The sequence below is a fragment of the Sphaerodactylus townsendi genome, linkage group LG16 (assembly GCF_021028975.2).
Source record: "Sphaerodactylus townsendi isolate TG3544 linkage group LG16, MPM_Stown_v2.3, whole genome shotgun sequence".
NCBI lineage: Eukaryota > Metazoa > Chordata > Lepidosauria > Squamata > Sphaerodactylidae > Sphaerodactylus > Sphaerodactylus townsendi.
The window spans coordinates 17,600,268-17,623,270 of NC_059440.1; the positions used below are offsets into that span (position 1 = coordinate 17,600,268).

Here is a 23,003-nt window from a genome sequence, read left to right on the forward strand (position 1 = left end):
TGTGTTGAGTGAGAACAGAATACTAAATGAAAACAGTTCAGCTCTCAAGATTTTTGTTGTCATCTTTTAATCTGAATGCTTTAGGAGGGCAGCGGAAGCTTTCTGTGAAACAACAGTTAAGCAAACTGGGGACTTGTGAAGAAGGGGAGACAACTAAGAAACCCCACTATACTCTTCAAAAACTCCTCCCAATTCTTTCAACTGAGTCTCACTTAGTCCATTTCTGAAGGTTTTCTGAACCACTCTCAGCCCCACCCACCTCACAGGGTGTGGTGTGGGGGGAGGGAAAGGAGATTGTAAGCCCCTTTGAGTCTCCTTACAGGAGAGAACGGGAGATATCAATCCAAATTAAGCTCTCTCCTGCCATCTAATTTCTGTTGTGCTTCCCCATCAGGAGCCGCAGGCTGCCCAGCCCGCAGCGCAGCAGTCTCAGTACACACCCTGCCAGTATGAAATGAAGCAATTCCTGGAGTGTGCCCAGAACCAGTCGGATCTGAAGCTGTGTGAGGGGTTCAGCGAGGTCTTGAAGCAGTGCCGTTTTGCAAATGGTAAGGAGCGTATTTTGGGGCAAGGAGTCTTGTAACGCACAGAAGTAAGCTGCATCACTGCAGTCGAAAGCTCTGTTTACAACCTGAGTTTGATCCCAACGGAAGTCAGTTTCAGGTAGTTGATTCAAGGTTGGTTCAGGCTTCCATCCTTAAAAAATTAAAAAACAAGAGGACCATAACCAGTTGATATACAGATTGTTGATGGAAAGAAACAGTAACGCTGCACTGATTTAGATAATAGCAGTAACAGTTGCATGTGGGATTGTAAAAAGCCAAAATGTGTAGGTTTTGAATTTCAATACAGCTATTGTTATAGAAAGGTTCTCTTTTTAATAACCAGGCTGTACAGTTTCCTGAAGAGCATATACTGTCTGACCTCCACCCATCCCCAAGTAACTGACAGGCTTCTGAAGTCAAACTTTCATAATCAAACCTGGCACCTTTCTGGTTCTCTCTACAATCCATTGTGTCTGGAAGTCCGACACTAGCACAAATGACGAATAATGCCATGTCAGTATTTGGTGTAGACTGAGTACCCAGCCTGATGTCTTCAGTCTTTGATCAAAGCTTCGTGCTCTTCTATACTCGCATTTAAAGTTCCATTTGTGATCAAAAAGAATGCTGTATTGGATTTGGTTTGTTAGATGTATATACTGCTCGTCCCTGTATAGGCTTGGAGCAGTTTTCAAAGTTTCCAATACAGCTACCTGACAGATAAGACTGAAACTTAAAACCAATAATTCCTTCTGTAAGAACTGGAAATGATTGAATAGATAAGGGCTGCTTTTTCCCTTGTCCTGTGGGGCCCTCATAGAGTTTTCAATCCTGTGGGGCCCTCATAGAATTTTGAGGACGGGGAGTTGGTGTCACCACAAGAGGTAGAGGATTGGGGGCGCTCAGAGAATGCTGGGAAATTGCAACCTGAGCATCCCTTCTCCTATGAAGTCAGTTGTTGCTGAGGTCTCCTGTTCCAGCCAAATGCAGGAAAGCCAGGGTTGACTCTCCCTTGGGAAAGAGGCAAATGGGCACCAAATCTATCAGTGGGAACACTGGGCACCATGTTGCAGATCACCGCCTCATAGGGTAACAGTTATTTGCTGAATGCTTTGATTTTTTTCTGGCCAATGACCTCTGATGCTCATCAGTGTCTTTCTTTTGTTCTTCTCAATCCACAGGTCTAGCCTAGCAGCTGGGCGGAACGAAGTCCAAATCCATTAACGAATGATGCTTCACTAGTAAAATTCTCTTTGAAGACGAAAAAGCTGTCTAGCATTTCTCATTTGTTTGCAACCAGCTGACCAGCTGCTCCCCCGCAAGAGCATGGAGTCCTTTTCCCTGGGGAAAAGATGGTGGTGATCTAGTTCAGCATCCATTGGGGGGCTAGAGGGGTGGGCCCAACCACACTGTCCGTCCTTGCTCGTCTGCCTGTTAGTGGTGTGCTGACTTGAGCCTTAGAATAAAAGTTGATTGCTGTTCAGAAAAATGTGTCCTGAAGTACCTGGTCTGTCGCGAATTTAGTTAGTTATATCCTCCCAAGCTAAGTAGCATATCAGGCAACAAGTGCTCTTCAGCCTTTCCGGTCTTGGGTGAGTGTTTCAGCCTCTTCCAATGCAATATCAAGTTTTTTCAGGTCTTGCTCAAATGTTCTCCTCCCAAGTGTTTCGGGGGCATCCTCGCTGTCATTTGGCATCAGGAGGAAACCACCTCATTGCCGTTTTTGGGATCCAACCGTTCTCCATGCGAAGGACGTGGCCATCTGGTCCAAGTCTTCTGTGTTCAACGATGATATGGAGTTTGCACATGCCGCTCCTTTGGAGCACCTCTTCGTTAGTGATGCGATCATAATATTGGACCTTCAGGATTTGGCGTAGGCACTCCTGCTGGAATACGTCGAGCCTGTTGTTGATACCTGTTGATGCCTTCCAGGTCTCGCTAGCATCAGTGGCTGTCGGGATCACAATGGAGGTGAATAGGCGGAGCTTGGTCTTTAGGGCAGCGGTAGGGCAATTAACAGTCGCTAATGAGGGGGGGGCTTAATAAATCCTTCGGCCTCTTGATAGTAATGCTCAGAAGGGAACAAGAACGGAGGGAATTTCTGTCTTTGGCCTTAACTTCATAAAGCAGGGGACTCATGAAGAGCAGCCTTTCCCACACTTCCTCCCTCATTTGAGAGAGACCTGCATTTTTTTCAATGCACAAAACAGTCAGAAAACAAAAATACATTTTCACACTCTCAATGTTTATTAGCCATAGGCAATACACACATAAACAGATACTTCAGCCAAAGCCCTACTCCCCACAGTTTACAAAAATATAAAACACATTGTGAAAATTTTTCTAGCTGTAGAGTACAGAAGCATTACAATGCTAAAGCGTTAAGTTGCCAAAGCGGAGTATCCTATATTTACTTCTAGCAGGATCTGGTTGTAATTTTAAGGGGTTTTTTTTAACCACCTTTATTCCAACTTAGCTTGTGTGTTTAGAACATCAGTTAATCTTTCTCTGATTTTCGGTGCTAAAAACATAAATATTGCTACTTTGGATGTAACTTCAGCATACACATCGGCCATCAGAAAGCAGACTTTCTCTTCCTCACTTTCTGTCGGGCCTGACAGGATATCATTGATATATTTGTTGCGGATAGACTAAAAAGGGCAATGAAGTGTGTAGTGTATTATGCCCTCACTCTGATTTAAGCTACAAAAATAAATTTGTGGGAGGAAAACCTGGAGTTGGTGACCTGAATAAATTGTAGAATCAGAGTGAACCCACCACAGCTAATCGTCTTGGTGTTCTTCTAGTACAGTGATGGCGAACCTTTTCGAGACCAAGTGCCCAAACTGCAACCCAAAACCCACTTATTTATTGCAAAGTGCCAACATGGCAATTTAACCTGAATACTGAAGTTTTAGTATAGAAAGAACGATTGGCTCAAAGGCACACGTTACTCGGGAGTAAGCTTGGTGGCAGTCGGTGGCTTTGCTTTGAAGCAACTGTGCAACGCTTCAGACGGGTGAATCACAACCCTAGGAGGGTTTACTCAGAAGCAAACCCCATTGCCAGCAACCAAGCTTACTCTCAGGTAAAGGATTACACTTTCGTTCTTCCCATGAAAATCAGTAGGGTTTAACAGCGCTTAACAGGGTTTCCTACACTGCTTCCCCAAAACTAGGTCTTAGGTTTAATGCTAATAATCTCCCTGAAATAATTACACCAGTGGTTCCCAAACTTATTTGGCCTACCGCCCCCTTTCCAGAAAAAATATTACTTAGCGCCCCCTGGAAATTATTTTTTTAAAATTTTAATAGCAATTAAACAGAAAGATATATGTATTAATGTTTCTACTGCGACCATCACCGCCCCCCTGGATCGCTGCAGCACCCACCAGGGGGCGGTGGCGCCCACTTTGGGAATCACTGAATTACACTATTATCACATGACGAACCCTGTGCATGCGTGCCCACAGAGAGGGCTCTGAGTACCACCTCTGGCACCCGTGCCATAGGCTCGCCATCACTGTTCTAGTAGCCTGCTGGGTACTGAAAGAAATAAGATCTGAGTGAAATAGATGCCTTAGAAGGCTTTAAACCAGCCCCAGGAGGTTACTAAAGATGAAGGGCATTTATGCATGTACTATTGCACCCCACGGATGTTTGCTTTACTGTGGAGTTTTCCTGTGGTTTTTTGTTTGAGCAGGGATTCTTCTGCTAAGTGTCCCTAGCCAAGCCGCAATTTTGCTCATCTGCTTCCATGATGTTTGTGAAGGTTGCCTGCTTTTTTTTTTTTGGTTGCCCTTTGGTTCAACTACTTTTTTAGACCTGGTCAATTTCATATCAGTTTCGCTGTAGAGAGATCTTCAACTTCATGTCAATTTCAGGATAGATAGGTCTTCATCCTTAAATGGTGGCCCGAATAGTGGGAGGAACTGTTGTGGCGTGGGTGGGGGAAGGCAGAGAGAAAACCCAAAGAAAGCCTAATGCATGGTGATTGCCTTTGCTTTCCCTGCAAAGGGAGAGGAAAAAGTACATGTTGAGAGCTTTCAGAAATGAGATTCTCTGATCTGAGTGTGGTGAGTTCTGAAGAGTGGATTTTGTGCAACCGAGAATCCAGCCTGAGGAGATATACACTCAATGATAAGCAGATTACAAGTGTGTAAATGGCTGAAGTCTTTTCAGAAAAGAGCAGGGTAGAAATAAAACGAACATACCTTTGCTTGTGCAAATTCTGCAACTGGGTTTGCTCAGGTAAACTACAGAATGTGATTTGATGTAATAGCAGGGATAGAATTAACAGCAGCATCCTTCAATATATTGCTAATAAAATGTAGGCTGCGAGCAGCACATTGTCACATTCTGTACCTTGTACATCCCTACTAAGGCTCTCCAAGGGGCTTAAAACTTGAAGAATAGCACAGTAGCAGATGTTAAGTGCAAACCAAATAAACTTGGTAAGGCAGTCTAAACCATGACTAGTAAAGTCCTTCAGAAGCAGCATTAGCAAAATGCTGCGGGTGGGTTGGTGGGTGGAATGACACAGACCCCCGGCCAGTCAGTGCCTTTCTACATTTGGAATATGACATCCATCCCAGGGACGCTCCATCCTCCACACAACCCAGTGGTGGGTTAAAATTGAAGCCAAACTTAATGAGCTGGGCATTTCCTTGGAGGACCTGCTAATGTTAACAGAGCAGGAGGTCTATGGGGCTATCAAGAAGAGACTTTTTGACAGAGAGTTTCAACAGATGCTAGAGGAAGCTAATAAAACCTGTTCCCCAATCTCTCTGGGAATACCTGTGGATAGATTAATTGTAGCCCAGTACCTTTATCTCCTGGTTGAGGCCCGGTGGCGTAGAGCAATCACCTTAGCTAGGTGTAATGCCCTGCCTTCTTCCTTTAGCCTTGGACGCCACCTTGGAATCCCACATAAAGAAAGGAAATGCCCGTGTGGCATGGGTTCTGTGGAAACAGTATCTCATATGTTGTTGAATTGTCCTTTTTATGAGATAGGTAGGAAGAAGCACATAATCCCCTTCCTGCATGGAAGTGAAGGCATTACAGATAAACAGAAGGTTATATATCTTTTAAACAGCCACAACTACGAGTTGTTGGAAGCGGTGGCTAAATTTTAAAATGGTGTTATTTTAACTCGTCAGAAGTTGTAAAGGCTGTTATTATCTTGCAAAGTTAATCTTAAACTATTTATATGCCATTAAAGGTATTCGAAATCGAATCGAATATGACATCCTCTTCACCTGGTACCTAAATAGTCGAATCGCTGGAGGAAATTTGAAAGAGGAAGTGTTGTAATGAAAAATGGCCCGCAATCCCAACCTATCTCTGACAGTTTATAGACCAAGTTAGTAATCTCATATTGTACCATTGTTACAGTAGTGAGTTGAATTACAGGCAAACCAGGATATCTGGGTAGCAACATATTCACAGCACTGTCCCAAAAAATTCCGCAGTGTACTTCTCTGCACACAACTCTTGCATTGCTTTTTTTTAACTACAGAAAATATTAAGAAATTAATATCAAGTCTAGGAAACTCGGTACAGCTACTTTGCATAAAAGTCCCACCAAGGGATTCAGTACAGTCACTAATGTCAACATTCCTGTTCATACAAAACCCAAGTGTGTGACACAGACACAGTGTGTAACAGACTTCTCACTGTGATACACCTCTGAAGATGCCAGCCACAGATGCAGGCGAAACATTAGGAACAAGATCTACCAGACCATGGCCATACAGCCCAGAAAACCCACAACAACCTGTAACCAAATTCTTAAGAGAAAATACATTCTTGCATATGTTTCCTAGGTTGCTTTATAAACACAATTCTGGCTCTAATGAGATGAAAACATGGTTATGAAATGCAACAAAAGCAGTGATGCTCAACTGAGAAAATAAAGCACAAACAGGCAGTACGTAATTGTCCATTAAAGTCCATAAATCTAAATGCACTTTTCAGATGTGGCAGAGAGGCAGTAATTCAAAAGCAGGTAGTAGTTCTCAAAAAGGCTGGGTGAGCTTGGGCCAGTCACAGTTCTCTCAGATGTCTCTCAGCCCCACCTACCTCGCAAAGTGCCTGTTGTGGGGTGAGTATAAGCCACTTTGAGACCCCTTAAAGGAAGAGAAAAACGGGGTACAAAAACCCAACTATTCAACATTCATGGATTGGCTGCTGGTGGTTGCTGAGGGGCAAAGGTTGGAAATGCCCCTCATATTCACCGTGATCACTGAAAATCTTTCTGGAATTCTAATTCTGAGCTGGTTTCAGTAGCTGTGGTTCACCGGCTTCAAACCATACTTCCACAGGTATGATGGTTAGCAGCTTATTTTTTGAATGGATAGCTGAAGTTTGCTGTGCATACCAGGAGCCCCAGCTTACATGCATCTATACTTCTGCTGGGCATCAGTTTCTTGAGGATGAAACATTCGGTTTTAATCATTTTAAGCACGGTCACCCTCTTCAAAGGCAGCACCCACGCCAGCAGTCCTATTGAATGACTTGGGGTTGCGCTGTTGCCTACAGGAGAATTTCTACGGCTCACCTCGGCTCTGGGTCACTCTTAAATACTTCAGGCTGTCAAGAGCGTTCAAATCAGAGGGCTTGGAACAGGGCCCAAGTTGCATTGCAATTTTTTATTTTTGGCATTGCAGTCCGCACAGGGGGACCGACTGGCCGTGAATTAACAGAAGACAGAACGGCCGGTTTGTTATTGTCTGCCTGAGACTCACGAATCGTGTCCGGTTTGGCTTTGACGCCTCGTCCTCTGGATTACCTGTCACGCTCCCCCCTGACATTTTCTGGCAATCGGTTAGAAGAGAGAGGATTCTGAAAGGGAAAGGTTATGGTGAGTGCCCGCTTTCTCGGTCAAGAAGTCCAGCCTGGTCTATAAAAAAAGATAAACGTGCAACTTCATAGGTAACAGCTGTTTACTTCTAAGTTAAGAGTACTAAAAATGACTAGGTCGTTTTTGAGCAGCAACCAAAATTCGGTCCAGGAACAAGTGTTGTGATAATGACAGATGGCAGCACTGTTAAGCAGAGTCTTTTCCCTCTTACTGTGCAGTGTTTTTCCTCTTACTGTACAGAAATCATGACCAGCCCTAACATCGTACTGAATCAAGGTCAAAACTCCGTGTCAACAGGCCAGGCTAGCCACTGCTTGGAAGTTCTGCATGTAGATCTTATGTTCTGAGTGGCTTCTGATAGAAAAGCACTCTGCACATGCATAGTGTTTTTACATGTTGAGCTATTTTTTGTGATACAAATAGAATGCGGTGGCTGATCTGAATTAAAATGATTGCTGTATGGAACGACTCCACGGGCAAACTTCTCAGAGTTCAGTGAAGCGGTTCAGCTTTAAAAAAAAATTATGTCAGTAGCAGAACAGTCACTTTTTATTTCTTTTTTACAATCAGTGCATGTGATGGTGGTTTGCAGTGCAGGGAAGAACGCAGGGGAAAGTGCTTTTGAAATACAAGGCAGGAATTGGTATGCGGTAAAACCACACACACTAAGGCCCTTTCCGCACATGCAGAATAATGCACTTTCAATCCACTGAAGATTCTGTGTGGTTGGAAAGCAGCCTGCCCTGCAGGGTTGTCACGAGGGCAAACGTGAAGCAAAGGAGAGCCTTGAGACATGATAGCTTGCTTTCGTGCTTACTTGCATCCCGCAGTACACAGTACATACTAAAAAATACTGTTTCTTTCCTGATTCTGGTGGGTTTTCCGGGCTGTGTGGCCGTGGTCTGGTGGATTTTGTTCCTAACGTTTCGCCTGCATCTGTGGCTGGCATCTTCAGAGCTGTATCATAGAGAAAAGTCTGTTTCACACTGTGTCTAGTGAGAAGGGAAAGTTTAGTGGGATATATTGTCCATGTCCCAGAGTGGGAAACCAATCATTAAGTGTTTGGGTGGAACTTGCTATGCAAAGGTGTGGTTGAGTGCATTGTCTTGCAGGTGGGGTTATCAGTCCATTTTTTTAAGTACTGGGAGCCAGGCTTTGCTAATTTTTCACAAACACCAGGACAACTTCAATAAGAAAGAAGAGACCACGGCCACGCAGCCCGGAAAACCCATCAGAACCAGTTGAATCCGGCCGTGAAAGCCTTCGACAGTACATTGTTTCTTTCCTGTTTTCCCTCACAGCATTTTGTCATCCTGAAATAAACCTCAAGAAGGTTTGGAACAGTGAAATCAGACAAAGATGACCAAAACCGAGGAGCTTCCCGAGGGCCATTCCTCTGGGGAATTTTATGAGAAATATGAGCCAAAGGAAATCTTGGGAAGGTAAAAATATAAATCTGTTTGGCTAGAGATTGAGGTACAGTACTACCATAAAACACTTTGTCTGTTCTTCCAGAGGGGTGAGCAGCGTGGTTCGCCGGTGCATCCATAAAGTTACCAGGGAAGAATTTGCTGTTAAAATTATAGACATCACGGCTGGGAATTTGTCCCCAGAAGAAATTCAGGAATTGCGAGAAGCCACTCTGAAGGAAATAGACATCCTCCAGAAAGTATCTGGACATCCCAATGTCAGTAAGTCAGATTTTCCCACTGATAAAACTGAGCACCTGGAGCAGCTCATTTCTCACACCTAGAAAAGCCAACTCTGGTTTTGGAAATCCCTGGAGATTTGGGGGTGGTGCCTGAGAAAGTGAGAGATTGGGAAGGGTTGTGATGTCATTGGGAAGGATGTGATGTCATAGCGACCACTTTTTGTAGCTGCCGTTTCCTCCAGGGGAATGGATATCTATAGTCTGGAGATCAGACGTAATCTGAGAAGAAATTCTGAGAGCCTACAGGTGCTAACTGTACTGTGGGACCATTCACAGTGGCTATAATTGGGAATATTGTAGTCTGAATAGTTATATTAAGCAATTTAATTCTCGTAGTGGCAAAGAAATATTCCGTCTGGGTTTGCCTACTGATATACATTCCAGTTCAGCAATTTCATATTGGGATTTCCCAGTAGATTTGGGATACTTGGGAAGGTGGCCATTTTTTTAACATCCGATTTGTGTCCATTTGTTCCTTCCAGCTAGCTGCTGCGCACTTAACGGTACGCAGAAATGTTGCCAGCAAGTGTCTGGGGCCTGTTTGTCATTCTTGTACAAAGGCTTATGATTCCTGGGAGTGTTTCTCACCACTGAGGGGTTGGCAAGCTCCAGTCTGGGAAGGCAAAGTTTGCAAAGCTTTGCTGGACAAATGCAATCCCTGTGGTCTGTTTCGAGGCTGACTCTAGGATGAGGAGTTCTTATTTTTATTGTGCCACCTATCAGTGTGCATTCCCAGAGTCTTATGAGCCAGTGAGGTGGCAGATTTTGGGCATACTGTCAATTACTCCACTGTTTCCTGGTCTAACTTTTGTAGAGGTGCAGTCGTGGGGAATTTCTGCTCCAGCCGACTTGACAACCCTGAGCTGTTCTTTGTGGATTCTGACATTTGCTGTATAAACTGAACCAGTTCTGTTGTCACGGTTGAGGACAGTGACGGTTTCCATCTAGCCAGCCTCCCTCTCCCCCTTTCCGTTCCTTTTTATTACTGAATTTATTGTTTGTATTTCCCCTTCCTTCATTAGAGTTTTAGTCATTCCTTCCCTTTCTGTTCCCCCTTGGATGTTTTTATGGCGCCATCGGAGTTTTTAGAGCATATTGCACGGGTGTCAAACTCGTTTGTTACAAGGGCTCAATATGACATAAATGTGACTTGGTCAGGCCCCAACAGGCTCACTAGCCCAGATCAGCGGGGGGTGGGGGTGGGGGATCTTGGAGGCTCACCAAGGAGGCTCACCAAACGAGGCAGCCACCCCTTGGCACCAGACCAGATTGGGAGCAAGGGAGGGATTGCCTCAGCTCTCTTACAATGCCAGATCTGACCCTCAGGCCTCATGTTTGACCTCCTGGTGTATAGTACTGTGGATCTTAATAGTTAACTGGCAATTTTAAATTATCTAATCATTGTAAGCCACCCTGGGTTTGTCTTGGTCAGGACAAGGTAGATTAAAAGTTGAATAAATCAATAAATGGTTTCCGCTAAGAAACCCAGGAATTGTAATTTAGTATGGATAACTGTAAAATCCTGTTTGGGGGGTGAATATGCAAGATCTGTTTACTGTCACTGTCCTTTAACCATCCTGACATAATCACATCTGTTTGGTTAAATAAGGTTTTGGTTTTGTTTTTTTAAAAAAAGTGTATGCTAATGAACCAAATAGTAATTTTTAAGCTATGTTCATGACTGTGAGAATAGAACAGGGGAGGCCATTGATCTGGAACCACTAATGGGGGACTAGAAGAGTGCTGCTCTTCCATGAATGGCTTCAGACGTTGATTTGGAAATCTTTATTTATTTTACTCACCTGCATCTCAGCGTTGATTTGCAATGGCATACGACTTATGAAGGATAGAAATAACAACCCACTAAAGTGAACACTAAGAGTGACACTAAAGCAATCAGCAGATCTACAAGCTGCCATCAAACAGAGGCCACTCGCTCAACCGCCTAAAAGAACAGGGGCAAATTTGCCAGTGTCTTAAAAGAGGCAAGCGATAGGATCTCTCTTTACTTCCTAAGGGTAGAGGGCATTCCAAGCCACTGGGGCAGCTGCCAAGAAGACCCTGTTCCTTGCGCATGATAAACTAGCATGAATAAAAGACAAGTATTCAGCACCTCACCAGAAATCAGTACAGTACAGTAAACCTTTATTAGGCATAAATAATTCTACATACGGTATGTTCGTTTCATAAACAACAATACAACGAGGCATCCAATACACTGTTAGGATAAATTATACACAAACTTTCTGGAAACCTATTGTGATATCCATATGTTAATCAAAGCCGATTTGAACAACTTCTCATGAGCCTCAGACATTAAATCAATGTAATTTAGACTATTTGATACATCGAGGGACACATTTTAGTACCGTCTTTGAGATATTACTTCCGCTAGATATGTAGCGACCCTAAAGGTTATCTCAGAAGATGCATCACTAAGGCCATTTCCGCACAGACAGATGTAAAGGAGTTTTACGCCGATGACATCGTGAAATTGGCGACGCCTCCGAAAAAAAGCTGCTCGCGACAGACAGGCTGGAGCCGCGGGCGCCCGCGAGTCCCGCGCAGAAATGTGCCGGTTCGCGAGATGGGAGTAGCGCTGTGCGAAGCCGCGTCTCGCCACGCCCGCTATGCTGCGCAAGACTCGCTAAGCAGCGCGATTGGCCGATCGGACGGACTGCCCTGATGTCCTGCCCGTCCCCCATCTGTCATTGCCTCCCCTCCCAGCTACTGTCTGTCCCAGTGCATGTTACCTGTGAGACCAGAGTGTGTATGGGCAGCCACCATCTGCACAGGCGACATGGATCTGGGAAAGGTGCTTGACCATGCAGGGAAATCACCAGGGACAAACGTGTGTGTGTGTGTGGGGGGGACGGTGACCAAGCTTGGCCTTTTGGCAGTCGCCATTGTTGGGAACCGCCCCGTGGGGGCGGTTTGCAATTTACTGCGCGCCGGGTAAAGCGTCACATGTGGGAAAAGAGCGCCGAAGCATTTCTTGAATACGCGCCTTCGCCACAGATTACGCGTTTTCAGCGACAGCGCGACTGCTCACTCCTCCGCCAGCTTATAGCGCAAGCGGCTAACGCCTCGGCCTCTGACGTTTCTTTTCCCGTTTCCACGATGTCATATTTCGCCCGTGCAGAAACGGCCTAAGTAAATACTTCACTACATAAGCCCAAGGCAAATTTGTTTTATCTTTGACAATCGGGGTTATATAGTGACTATGTAATGCAGAGTGAAGCTGACATTCTAGGAGGATATGCTGTATTGTATCCACGGCATTTACAGAGCATGGGCATCGTCTGTCAGCAAATAAAACACCTTGAAATCTCCCAATTGCAACTTTAGAAGGAAAGGCGTTTACTCTGGCAAGCATAAATGCTCTGCGACGAGATGGGCTGTCGAGACTATAGAGGTATTTTGCTATCTTCACCAGAAATCTTAACTCACAGTTGGGCTCATACAGCAGGAGACATTGTCTGCAGTAATCTGAACCCAGGCAATTTAGAGCTTTAAAAGTCGCCTCAAAAAGAGGCCATAGCAGTTAAACTACCATTTTCAAGCACAGTGCACTTTGTTGTCGAAGGCTTTCATGGCCGGAATCACTAGGGTGTTGTGGGTTTTCCGGGTTGAATGCTACTGGAACATGGCCATACAAGCCATGTTTGCAGGGGTGACAAGTCATTACAACGTGAGCACACATTCTTAAGACACTGTGTTTTATTTCCAGTCCAGCTGAAGGACAGCTTCGAATCTCACACCTTCTTCTTCTTGGTGTTTGATCTGTGAGTATCATGTGTTTTGGAATTAACATATGCCGTTCAGTCACACTCGCAGGCCAGCCGTTTATTGAGATAGTACGCGTTGCACACATATGCAAGACAACCATGTGAATTTAGGAGATGGATCTGCCAGCAAGATGTCAAAATATTAAAATGCAACAACACCTACTCAAAAAGCCTAGAGGGACAGGGCATTTTTAAAAATTAAAATGGAACTATACCCAACCTGAATGCCAACAAGACATTTTTATGCCAGTTTGAAGGCAGAGTCAGATGATTGCCAAGGTGGTGACTGGGGTCTTATGCCCAGTTGTGGTCAACTCTGGCCCTCCTATGCTTTACCCCACTGCTGTTTCTTAAAGGATTTTTTCACAGACTCCAGTGCCAGAAGAGAGCATGGATGGATGAATAACAGATTCCAAAATGCAGCACAGCAAGGAAGGCTGAGGAATTTATTTATTTATTTATTCACTCATTCGTTCATTTGTTTGTTTGTTCGTTTGTTTGTTTACTATACCACCCTATCCCCTAAGGGCTCTGGGCGGTATACAGTTTAAACAAACACATCCATGTATCCCAATAAAAATATATTACATTTTAGTTAAAACACTTTAAAACATCCAGTACCTCCAACACACAAACATAATCAACAGTAGCAGCAATATCAGTAGCCCAGTCATATGGCAGTCGAATCCGAATGTAATTCCAGGTGGAAAAATATGTAGGGATGGCACCCCACCGGCCGGCCTCACCAAAAGCCCAGTGGAACAACTCTGTCTTGCAGGCCCTGCGGAACTGTTCTAAGTCCCACAGGACCCTGATGGTCGAGGGGAGGTTGTTCCAGCATGGCACTTCCACAGTCCAAGGCAGCATACCTAATAACGTGGTTGTGATGAGGTTGGCAACTGGGAAAAATTTTGGGTTCTAAGGCCTCTCTGTAGGCTTTCCCTGGTATCTAACTGGCTTCAGTGTCATTTCTGTTGGGTTGTGGCTATTGGTAAAAGCAGGATGCTCAACTAGATGGACCTCAAGGTCCTTCAGATGTTCTCATTGGCAGCCACGAGTTGCAATTTAATATTCCGTGCCCGTTCCAAGAACGGCCCATAAACACTCCCTGCCAATCTCAGAGCCAGCGAGGAGGGCTGAGTGCAGCTGTTTGGTGTCCCAACTTCTGCGTCCCGGCCCAGGGCTGGTTGCTCAGATTTCCCATAACCTTTGCTAAGGTCTCTGCTGCCACAAAGATTCCTCGATTCTATTTTTAAGCATCTAGGTACTTGTGTGAGGTTTGGGGGTTGGCGTGTTTAGGCGACAAGACTCCTTTGAAAGGAATAGAATCAGACAAATGAGAATGTTTGAAGAAGGACTCCTCCTCTTCTCCTCTGAAATGTATAAAATCTCAAAGGGCTGAAGGGACTGTGAAAGGACCATGAAAGACTTTCCACGGTGATTCTGTGTAATGGTGGTAACCCCATGCCACCCCGTGCACTAAATTACATTCATTACAGCTATCAATTCCTGTGAGCTTAAGAATGCTGTCTGGTGCATTTCTGTATGTTTTCTTATTTTGATCACACCTCTTTCTGACCAGCCTACACTGCATCTTCTCAGCCCCACTCACCTCACAGGGTGTTTGTTGTGAGGGGGGAAGAGCAAGGAGATTGTAAGCCCCTTTGAGTCTCCTTACAGGAGAGAAAGGGGGATATAAATCCAAACTACTACTACTACTACTACTACTCGTTTTCTTCTTCTTCTTCTTCTTCGTCTTCGTCTTCTTCGTCTTCTTCGTCTTCTTCTTCCCGTTCACGTTGGATGTAACTAGATCATTAATTGCTTTCAATATAGAAACACAGAAGAGTAACAGCCACAGAAGAGGCATCCTGTTGCTCCTCTGTATTGATCACGATTCTGAGCTTGCCTTTTTCTGCTGATCCAGAGGCATGCCTAGAACAGTGGCTCATACAGAGACGTCAGGCAATTCTGTGGGTGGGTTGTCCTTAGTTTAAAAACAAATCTTTGTGGGGTGTGAGAGCGAAGCAAGTCTACAGTTTTGATTCTGGACCTATTTGAGGTTTTGGAACGATCTAGGACAGCGCTTCCCAACCTGAGTGTTTAGGGTACAGGAAAAAAATTACATAAAATTACATAACGGGTTTGCTAATATGGGGATACAATTTTAGAGAAAAGGGTGGCCAAGAGGTATGCAAGAAGGAGGAGGAGGAGTTTGGATTTATACCCCACCTTTCTCTCGGTGGAGGACTCATGCTGCGTTCCATGTGCTTCCATTTCCCTCGCTCTGAAAAAAAATGAATGGCACTCAAGGGGTTTATTCCACAAACTGCATCTTGCCAGATCATCAGGCTAAGCTCTGTCCTGGACCGTAGGGGCTGCTTAACATCAGAAGAAGAGTTTGGATTTATACCCCACCTTTCTCTCCTGTAAGGAGACTCAAGGTGTCTTACAAGCTCATTTCCCTCGGCTCTTTGAAAAAAAAATGAACAGCATCTCATGGGTTTATTCCACAAACTGCATCTTGCCAGATCATCAGGCTAAGCTCTGTCCTGGACCGTAGGGGCTGCTTAACATCAGAAGAAGAGGTTGGATTTATACCCATCTTTCTCTCCTGTAAGGTGACACAACGTGGCTTTCAAGCTCTTCTCCCTTTCTCTCCCCACAACAGACATCTTGTGAGATAGGTGGGGCTGAGAGAGTTCTGAGAGAACTGTGACTGGCCCAAGGTCACCCAGCAGGAATGTAGGAGTGCGGAAACACATCTGGTTCACCAGATAAGCCTCCGCCACTCATGTGGAAGAGTGGGGAATCAAACCCAGTTCTCCAGCTTAGAATCCACCTGCTCTTAACCACTACACTATGCTGGCAGAGGTAGGCACATTATAGCCTGAGAAGTCACTTAAAGTTACCCATGGTAAGGGATTTTCAGGAAATAGGCTCTGATGTATGGACCGGAGAGATCAGGGTTCAGGAGGGGGAAATGGTGACCATGCTCTCAGCCTTCTAGAATCGACATGCTAAGCATTCTACCTTTTCCCAGACTTTGTGCTATCTGCCCTCTTGTTTTATTTTTCTCTATTTTTACTAGGATAATGCTAAGACACAGTTGCCTTATTTTTCAAAACACCTTTTCTTCCCTGAACACAGAATGAAAAGAGGGGAACTCTTTGATTACCTTACAGAGAAAGTGACCCTGAGCGAGAAGGAAACCAGGTAAGGGGTTCCAACACAAAATGGGGATCATAATATTGGTCTACCTTACAGGATTGTTGTCATGATTGCAGAGATCATGCCCAGGAAGACCACTGTAGTTCTTTTTGCACAGCCTTGTCCCTTCATCTGTATGCTCATTGGGTTTGACATTTTGATCATTCTATGTTGTGACCTGAGAAAAGCTGTTTCCCAACTCGTGCAATTTGGAAATATGGTGGAAAGTGCTTAGTGGTCGCTGACTTGGGTTTCCAGTAAAGAGATGAGCAGAGGTGGTTTGCCATTTCCTGCCTCTGCTTAGCAACCCTGGACTTTCTGGGTGGTCTCTCATCCAAGTATTAACCAGGGCCAACTCTACTTCGCTTCCATGATCTGATGAAATTGGGTAGCCTGTGCTATCCAGTTCAGCGCGCCAATGCAGTTACCAGGGATTAAATTGGGAAATTTCTGTATGTGCTCTGTCTTGAACTATGAGCAGGAATGGGAGACCAGAATGTATTTTTTTCCCTTCTGGGCAATTCCATTTAGCTGACCAAAGAGTTCTTTCCTCCCGTCAGAAAGATCATGCGTGCCCTCTTGGAAGTGATGCAGTACCTTCATTCCATGAACATCGTTCATAGAGACCTGAAGCCGGAAAATATCCTCCTGGACGACGACATGAACATCAAGCTGACTGACTTTGGTTTCTCATGTCAGTTGCAGAGAGATGAAAAACTCAAAGGTGACGTGACCTGCGTATCACAGAATCTGGGCACTATGCTGGGGCAGGGCTGCTTGGGTCCCCCCAGGTCTAGAAGGAAAAAGAGGACAGACTGTCATACGAACATAAGAACAAGCCAGCTGGATCAGACCAGAGTCCATCTAGTCCAGCTCTCTGCTACTCGCAGTGGCCCACCAGGTGCCTTTGGGAGCTCACATGCAGGATGTGAAAGCAATGGCCTTCTGCGGCTGTTGCTCCCGATCACCTGGTCTGCTAAGGCATTTGCAATCTCAGATCAAAGAGGATCAAGATTGGTAGCCATAGATCGACTTCTCCTCCATAAATCTGTCCAAGCCCCTTTTAAAGCTATCCAGGTTAGTGGCCATCACCACCTCCTGTAGCAGCATATTCCAAACACCAATCACACGTTGCGTGAAGAAGTGCTTCCTTTTATTAGTCCTAATTCTTCCCCCCAGCATTTTCAATGAATGCCCCCTGGTTCTAGTATTGTGAGAAAGAGAGAAAAATTTCTCTCTGTCCACATTTTCTACCCCATGCATAATTTTATAGACTTCAATCATATCCCCCCTCAGATGTTTCTGCTCAGCAATCTGAAGATCTGGGTTGTGTACATCAGGGGCGTCCAACTCTGGGCCTCCAGATGTTCATGGACTACAATTCCCTTGCTGGCAGGGGTGGATGGGAATTGTAGTCCATGAACATCTTTAGGGCCATAGCTGGACACACCTTGTATACAAAGTGAACTAGTTTGAATATTTCTTCTGAGCTGGAATTCTTTATTCTGCTTTTTCCACTTGCTTATATCGCTTGCTTTTGGTTCTGCAAGTCTTGGGGAGGAGCTATGGATTTTTGATAGTGTGTGCAGTGGCGTAGTGGTTAAGAGCAGGTGCATTCTAATCTGGAGGAACCGGGTTTGATTCCCCGCTCTGCCGCCTGAGCTGTGGAGGCTTATCTGGGGCATTCAGATTAGCCTGTTCACTCCCACACATGCCAGCTGGGTGACCTTGGGCTAGTCACAGCTTCTCCGAGCTCTCTCAGCCCCACCCACCTCACAGGGTGTTTGTTGTGAGCGGGGAAGGGCAAGGAGATTGTCAGCCCCTTTGATTCTCCTACAGGAGAGAAAGGGGGGATATAAATCCAAACTCTTCTTCTTTGTTTGAAATGCTGGTCGGGTGGCAGCCAGTCGCACGTCACACCTGAAGTTGCCTTATACTGAATCAGCCCATTGCTCAGTCAAGGTCAGTATTGCCTCCGCTGACTGTCAGGGCCTCTCCAGGATCTCAGAGAGGGGTCTTTCACGCCACCGGGAATGCCAGGAATTGAACCTGGGACCTTCTGCACACAAAACAAAGGCTTTTCCACTGAGCCACAGCCTTCCCCCTTAGGTAAGCTGCAATAAAACTACATGCCCTTCTGGTGTGAGAATTACCTCAATCAGATCACTGTAGAAGTGTCTGACTTTCTCATATTGAGTTGAACTGAAGCCATAAAGGAAGTCCTTCTAATCCAGGGGTCTGCAACCTGCGGCTCTCCAGATGTTCTTGGACTACAATTCCCATCAGACCGGCTGATGGGAATTGTAGCCATGAACATCTGGAGAGCCACAGGTTGCAGACTCCTGTTCTAATCAGATCAAAAATCCCATTTATTTCAGCATTCTTCCCAGCCAACAATGGCTACCATATGCCTCTGGGAAACCCATAAAGGGCACAAACCTCCCTTATTGCACAGTAATTGGTATTCAGAGGTATACTGTTTTTGAATATGGAGGTTCTGTTCCTAACTGTCATGACCGAGAAAAACATAAGGATCAAGCAGGATCCCTTGAGAACCTGGCTAGGAAAGGTGAGAGCTAGCTAGAGAAGCTAGCTAGGAAGGGCGAGAGCGTTAAAAAATTTACATAATATAAAGGCATGAAAAATTTAAGTTAAAAAAGTCTTATTGATTTTCTTGCAGAGATCTGTGGAACTCCTGGCTACTTGGCGCCTGAAATATTAGAATGTTCCATGGATCCAGACCATCCAGGTTATGGGAAGGAAGTCGACATGTAAGCAAAACAATGGCCCAACATGCACTGGGTGTCTGCTACAAGGCAGGGGTGAATGTCTGTCACAGCAAGATTTCTTGTACGGATGTATTTCCCCAAGCCCCGCTTTCAGTTTCCACATTCCCTGCGCCAAGCAACACCGCTTTCAATGTGACTTTAATTTTCTTTGCCGCCAGAGTGGCTGGCATCTTCAGAGGTGAATCACAGAGAGAACTGTGTTAACATGTGATTTTTTAAAATCTAGCAGCCATCTAAATGGGGCGGGGTTTTTGCTTGTACCAGGTGGAGCACAGGAGTCATCATGTACACCTTGCTGGCCGGATCCCCTCCATTCTGGCACCGGAAGCAGATGCTGATGCTGCGGATGATCATGAATGGAGATTACAAGTTTGGCTCCCCGGAGTGGGATGACCAGTCGGACACCGTCAAGGATCTGGTAGGTGATTGTGATGCCAGGAAGGTTGCAGGTGTTCGCAATACTCCAATGCTTGGAATTGTAACAACCTGATGTGTCGTGCAGCAGAAAGCATGGCATTTCCATCTCTGGAACCAATCCCCGCTCCCCAGTTGAGCCAATGTGGTTTAGTGGTTAAAAGCAGCAAACTCTGGTGAACCAGGTTTGTTTCCACCCTCCTCCAACTGAAGCCTGCTGGATGGTTTGGGGTCAGCCACAGTTCTCCCAGAACTCTCTTATTCCTACCAACCTGTCAAGGTGTCTGTTGTGAGGAGGGGAAGGGAAAGAGTTTGCAAGTCGCTTTGAGACTCCTTGCGGTTGGGAAAAGTAGGGTATAAAGCCAAACTCTACAGCAGTGGCGTAGGAGGTTAAGAGCTCGTGTATCTAATCTGGAGGAACCGGGTTTGATTCCCAGCTCTGCCGCCTGAGCTGTGGAGGCTTATCCCGGGAATTCAGATTAGCCTGTATGCTCCCACACACGCCAGCTGGGTGACCTTGGGCTAGTCACAGCTTCTCGGAGCTCTCTCAGCCCCACCTACCTCACAGGGTGTTTGTTGTGAGGGGGGAAGGGCAAGGAGATTGTAAGCCCCTTTGAGTCTCCTGCAGGAGAGAAAGGGGGGATAGAAATCCAAACTCTTCTTCTTCTCTTCTTCTTTCATTTGCAGATTGCCCACTGCCTGGTGGTGAAGCCAGAACGTCGCTTCACCGTGGAAGATGCTCTCAGCCACCAGTTCTTCCAGCAATACGTAGTGGAAGAAGTCCGACACTTCAGTCCATTCCGGAAATTTCGGGTACCCAAACTTATCCCTGGGGTCTTATTTAACCACGGCTGCCTGCCCGGCAATGACTCTGTGCTGTTCCACTCAACCAGCTTGAAGCCAATTTGATCATAATGCCTTTGAACACATGAAGCTGCCTTAAACTCAAAGAGGCCAGTGAGGGTCGGTAGAGGCTGCACAGACTTGTCTGGTCTTTCACATCTTTCCTGGGGATTTTAAACTGGGGGATGCCAAGGACTCCATCCCAAGCAATTGCTCCATCATTGAGCCATGGTCTCTCCTTAGGATGAGAACAGTGCAGGGAACTGTTCTGCACAGAATTCTATGCCACAGGCTGGTTTCATGGCCCTTTTTACTCCCATGGCTTCCACCAAAGAATCTTGGGAACTGGAGTCGGCAGAGGGTGGTAACAATTGCCAAGACTTCTAGCCCCCTTTCTGTTCTTTGGGAAATGGGTGTCTGTGTGTGTGTGTATATATATATATATACACATCCACCCACCCAAGTGCCATTGCAAAACTATATCAAGATCATTTGGGTTCAAATATTCATAATTGAAGGGGTTTGAAACGGGTTAAGTGTGGCGTAGGTGTCTGCTGTCAAACTGGATCAAACCTAGATGGTGCCTTGCTTCGATTTGGCTTTGCCAATTCATTCAGTCTGGGGACACATGCCAAGCTAAGCCAGTTACCCAGAAACCACCCTGTTGCGGGCTTCAGGAGCACAGCTAGCAATTGCAAATCAAGGTGAAACAGTTATCCTGGATTACTGACCGCAGAATATATGGAGCGTGATCTGTGTATAGCTCAGGTTACTATGCTTGTGGGTCTTGAATAGCCATTGGAGAGTAGCACTGGCATAGTGGTTAAGTGCAGGAGCATTCTAATCTGGAGGAACCGGGATTGATTTCCTGCTCTGCCACTTGAGCTGTGGAAGCTTATCTGGGGAACTAGATTAGCTTGTGCACTTCAACACATGCCAGCTGGGTAACCTTGGGCTAATCACAGCTCTACAGAGCTCTCAGCCCCACCCATCTTACAGGGTGTTTGTTGTGGGTGGGCGGGAAAGGAAAGGAGATTGTAAGCCCCTTTGAGTCTCCTACAGGAGAGAAGTGTGTGTGTGTGTGTGGGGGGGGTTATAAATACAAACTCTTCTTCTATATGTTTTTATCCCACCCCTTCCTCCAAGGAGCCCAGAGTGGCTTTGAAAAAGTGCAATGCAGCAGGTGGTACATGCTGTAAACTCGATTGCACAAGGGCCACATACAGTGTCTATGGATATTTATGGTGGACATATACTTTAACAGATTCAGGGAACCCTACTTTGGGTAATGCTCAAAATCTGTAAAACTGGAATCAATTTGTCAATTAGTTAAGAGATAACCCAGTACTGAACCAGTTGAAGTTCCCAAACGGCTGCAAGTTTTAAGGCTAGGAGTTTGGTTTCCTTCCAGGTCATCTGCTTGACGGTCTTGGCCTCGGTCCGAATCTACCTCAACTATCGTAACGTCAAGCCGGTCACCACCGAGGTGCTGCAACGCGACCCCTACGGCTTGAAACCTGTCCGCAAGCTGATCGACGCATGTGCCTTCCGGATCTACGGCCACTGGGTGAAGAAGGGAGAGGCGCAGAACAGAGCCGCTTTGTTTGAAAACACACCCAAAGCCATCCTTCTCAGCTTGGCTGCGGAGGAAGAGTTCTTCTGAGTCTGAATGTGGTGTCAGCACAGGACTTTGACTGTGTTAACAGTCAAAAAAGGCGGGGAAAAAATGATACACACGTTCTCTGTCCAGCAGAATAAGCCAGATCGCAGAAACCTTCCCCTAGCGTTCAAACACTTTATTTCCTTTCAGTCTCTATTGCATTTTGTTCGAAGGCCTTGGGGGAAAGTAACCACAAACTGCTATATTCCCTGCTAGCCAAATGAAACAATATTAAAATACTATTTGCAGTTATCCACTAATTCAGCCTTTTGGAGTGTCCAGGCACATTTGGAATTCTGACCACAGCATGGTGGGTGCAGGAACAAAATGGCTTCCACAGGAGGCGGAGCCAGCCGCAAAATGATTGACAGTTTAACTTCAGTAACACAGCGTAGATCCTTGTACTGCGGTGGCAACTGCTGCCCAAACAATATTTTTTAAAAGTCTGCACAGTCAATCAGAATTATTGCTGGGCAAAAGCCCTACTTTTTAAAAACAATGGCGGGTGTCATGGCCCCCACATGCATCGCGTTAGGGACCCCTGCACTAATTGGTTTAACCTATTTTTACTCTCCCCATCCAACGTTGTAAGGTGGAAGTGTCCAGCAAGTAAACACCAATCAGCTATTTACCAAATGTGTACCTCTTAAAGGGACAGATGCTCTTAAGAAGAGTCTGATGCCCCTCCCATTAATAATTGCATCATAGCTAACAATTAACAAAATACTACTCACCCTGCTTTGCAAAAGTTCCTGCCATATTGAGCACAGAAAAGATATAACTAGCATTAGCCTCAAATGGCCAATGGATTTGAAATATTTATTCCCATTTATTACCACTGTGCCTTTGGAAAGGGGATGTATCCATTTTCTAAACGTCTACCCAAACATCAATAAATGTGCTTTATTTATTGGACAAGATTTGGTCTTGATGAATGAAGACGTTTCGCTGTTGAAAGAAGCAAACCTAGAATATTTAGATTTGATACAGTACATGAAGCTGCTTTGGCCCAGGTCAAAACCACTGCTCCTTATAGCCCAGTTTTGTTGCCTCGGAACAGCGGTGGCATTCCCCAGGCATAAGTAGAAAATGCCAGGAACTGAACGGGTCCAGAGGAGGGCAACCAAAATGGTAAAAGGTCTGGAATCCATGCCCTACAAGGAGAGACTTAGGGAGCTGGATATG

The 23,003-nt window shown here is 45.4% G+C and overlaps 2 protein-coding genes and 1 long non-coding RNA gene across 5 annotated transcripts in view; 2 read left to right on the forward strand and 1 right to left on the reverse strand.

Annotated features, from left to right (window-relative positions):
• CHCHD2 (coiled-coil-helix-coiled-coil-helix domain containing 2) overlaps positions 1 to 2,031 on the forward strand; it is a 4,840-nt gene extending 2,809 nt beyond the window's left edge. Inside the window, exons 3-4 of the mRNA XM_048518506.1 lie at positions 395 to 548; positions 1,724 to 2,031. Of these exons, the coding sequence (XP_048374463.1) occupies positions 395 to 548; positions 1,724 to 1,734 (165 nt within the window). The 3' untranslated portion in view covers positions 1,735 to 2,031. The remainder of the gene's footprint in view (positions 1 to 394; positions 549 to 1,723) is intronic.
• The window catches only part of LOC125445468, a 13,468-nt gene extending 7,245 nt beyond the window's left edge, over positions 1 to 6,223 (reverse strand). The window contains exon 1 of the long non-coding RNA XR_007246307.1: positions 6,189 to 6,223. This is a non-coding gene — a long non-coding RNA (uncharacterized LOC125445468). The remainder of the gene's footprint in view (positions 1 to 6,188) is intronic.
• On the forward strand, positions 2,154 to 22,736 carry PHKG1 (phosphorylase kinase catalytic subunit gamma 1). Of its 3 annotated transcripts, XM_048518501.1 has the most exons (12): positions 2,154 to 2,513; positions 5,763 to 5,903; positions 7,210 to 7,403; positions 8,705 to 8,845; positions 8,919 to 9,094; positions 12,845 to 12,899; positions 16,053 to 16,118; positions 16,673 to 16,836; positions 18,793 to 18,883; positions 19,166 to 19,319; positions 20,003 to 20,128; positions 21,570 to 22,736. In XM_048518501.1, the coding sequence occupies exons 4-12, from the start codon at positions 8,763 to 8,765 to the stop codon at positions 21,819 to 21,821; spliced, it is 1,167 nt and encodes a 388-aa protein (XP_048374458.1). In that variant the 5' UTR covers positions 2,154 to 2,513; positions 5,763 to 5,903; positions 7,210 to 7,403; positions 8,705 to 8,762; the 3' UTR covers positions 21,822 to 22,736. The 3 variants fall into 3 exon arrangements, with proteins under 3 accessions (XP_048374458.1, XP_048374460.1, XP_048374459.1); XM_048518503.1 differs by lacking the exon at positions 7,210 to 7,403; XM_048518502.1 differs by lacking the exons at positions 5,763 to 5,903; positions 7,210 to 7,403.
• Positions 22,737 to 23,003: the final 267 nt, after the last annotated feature.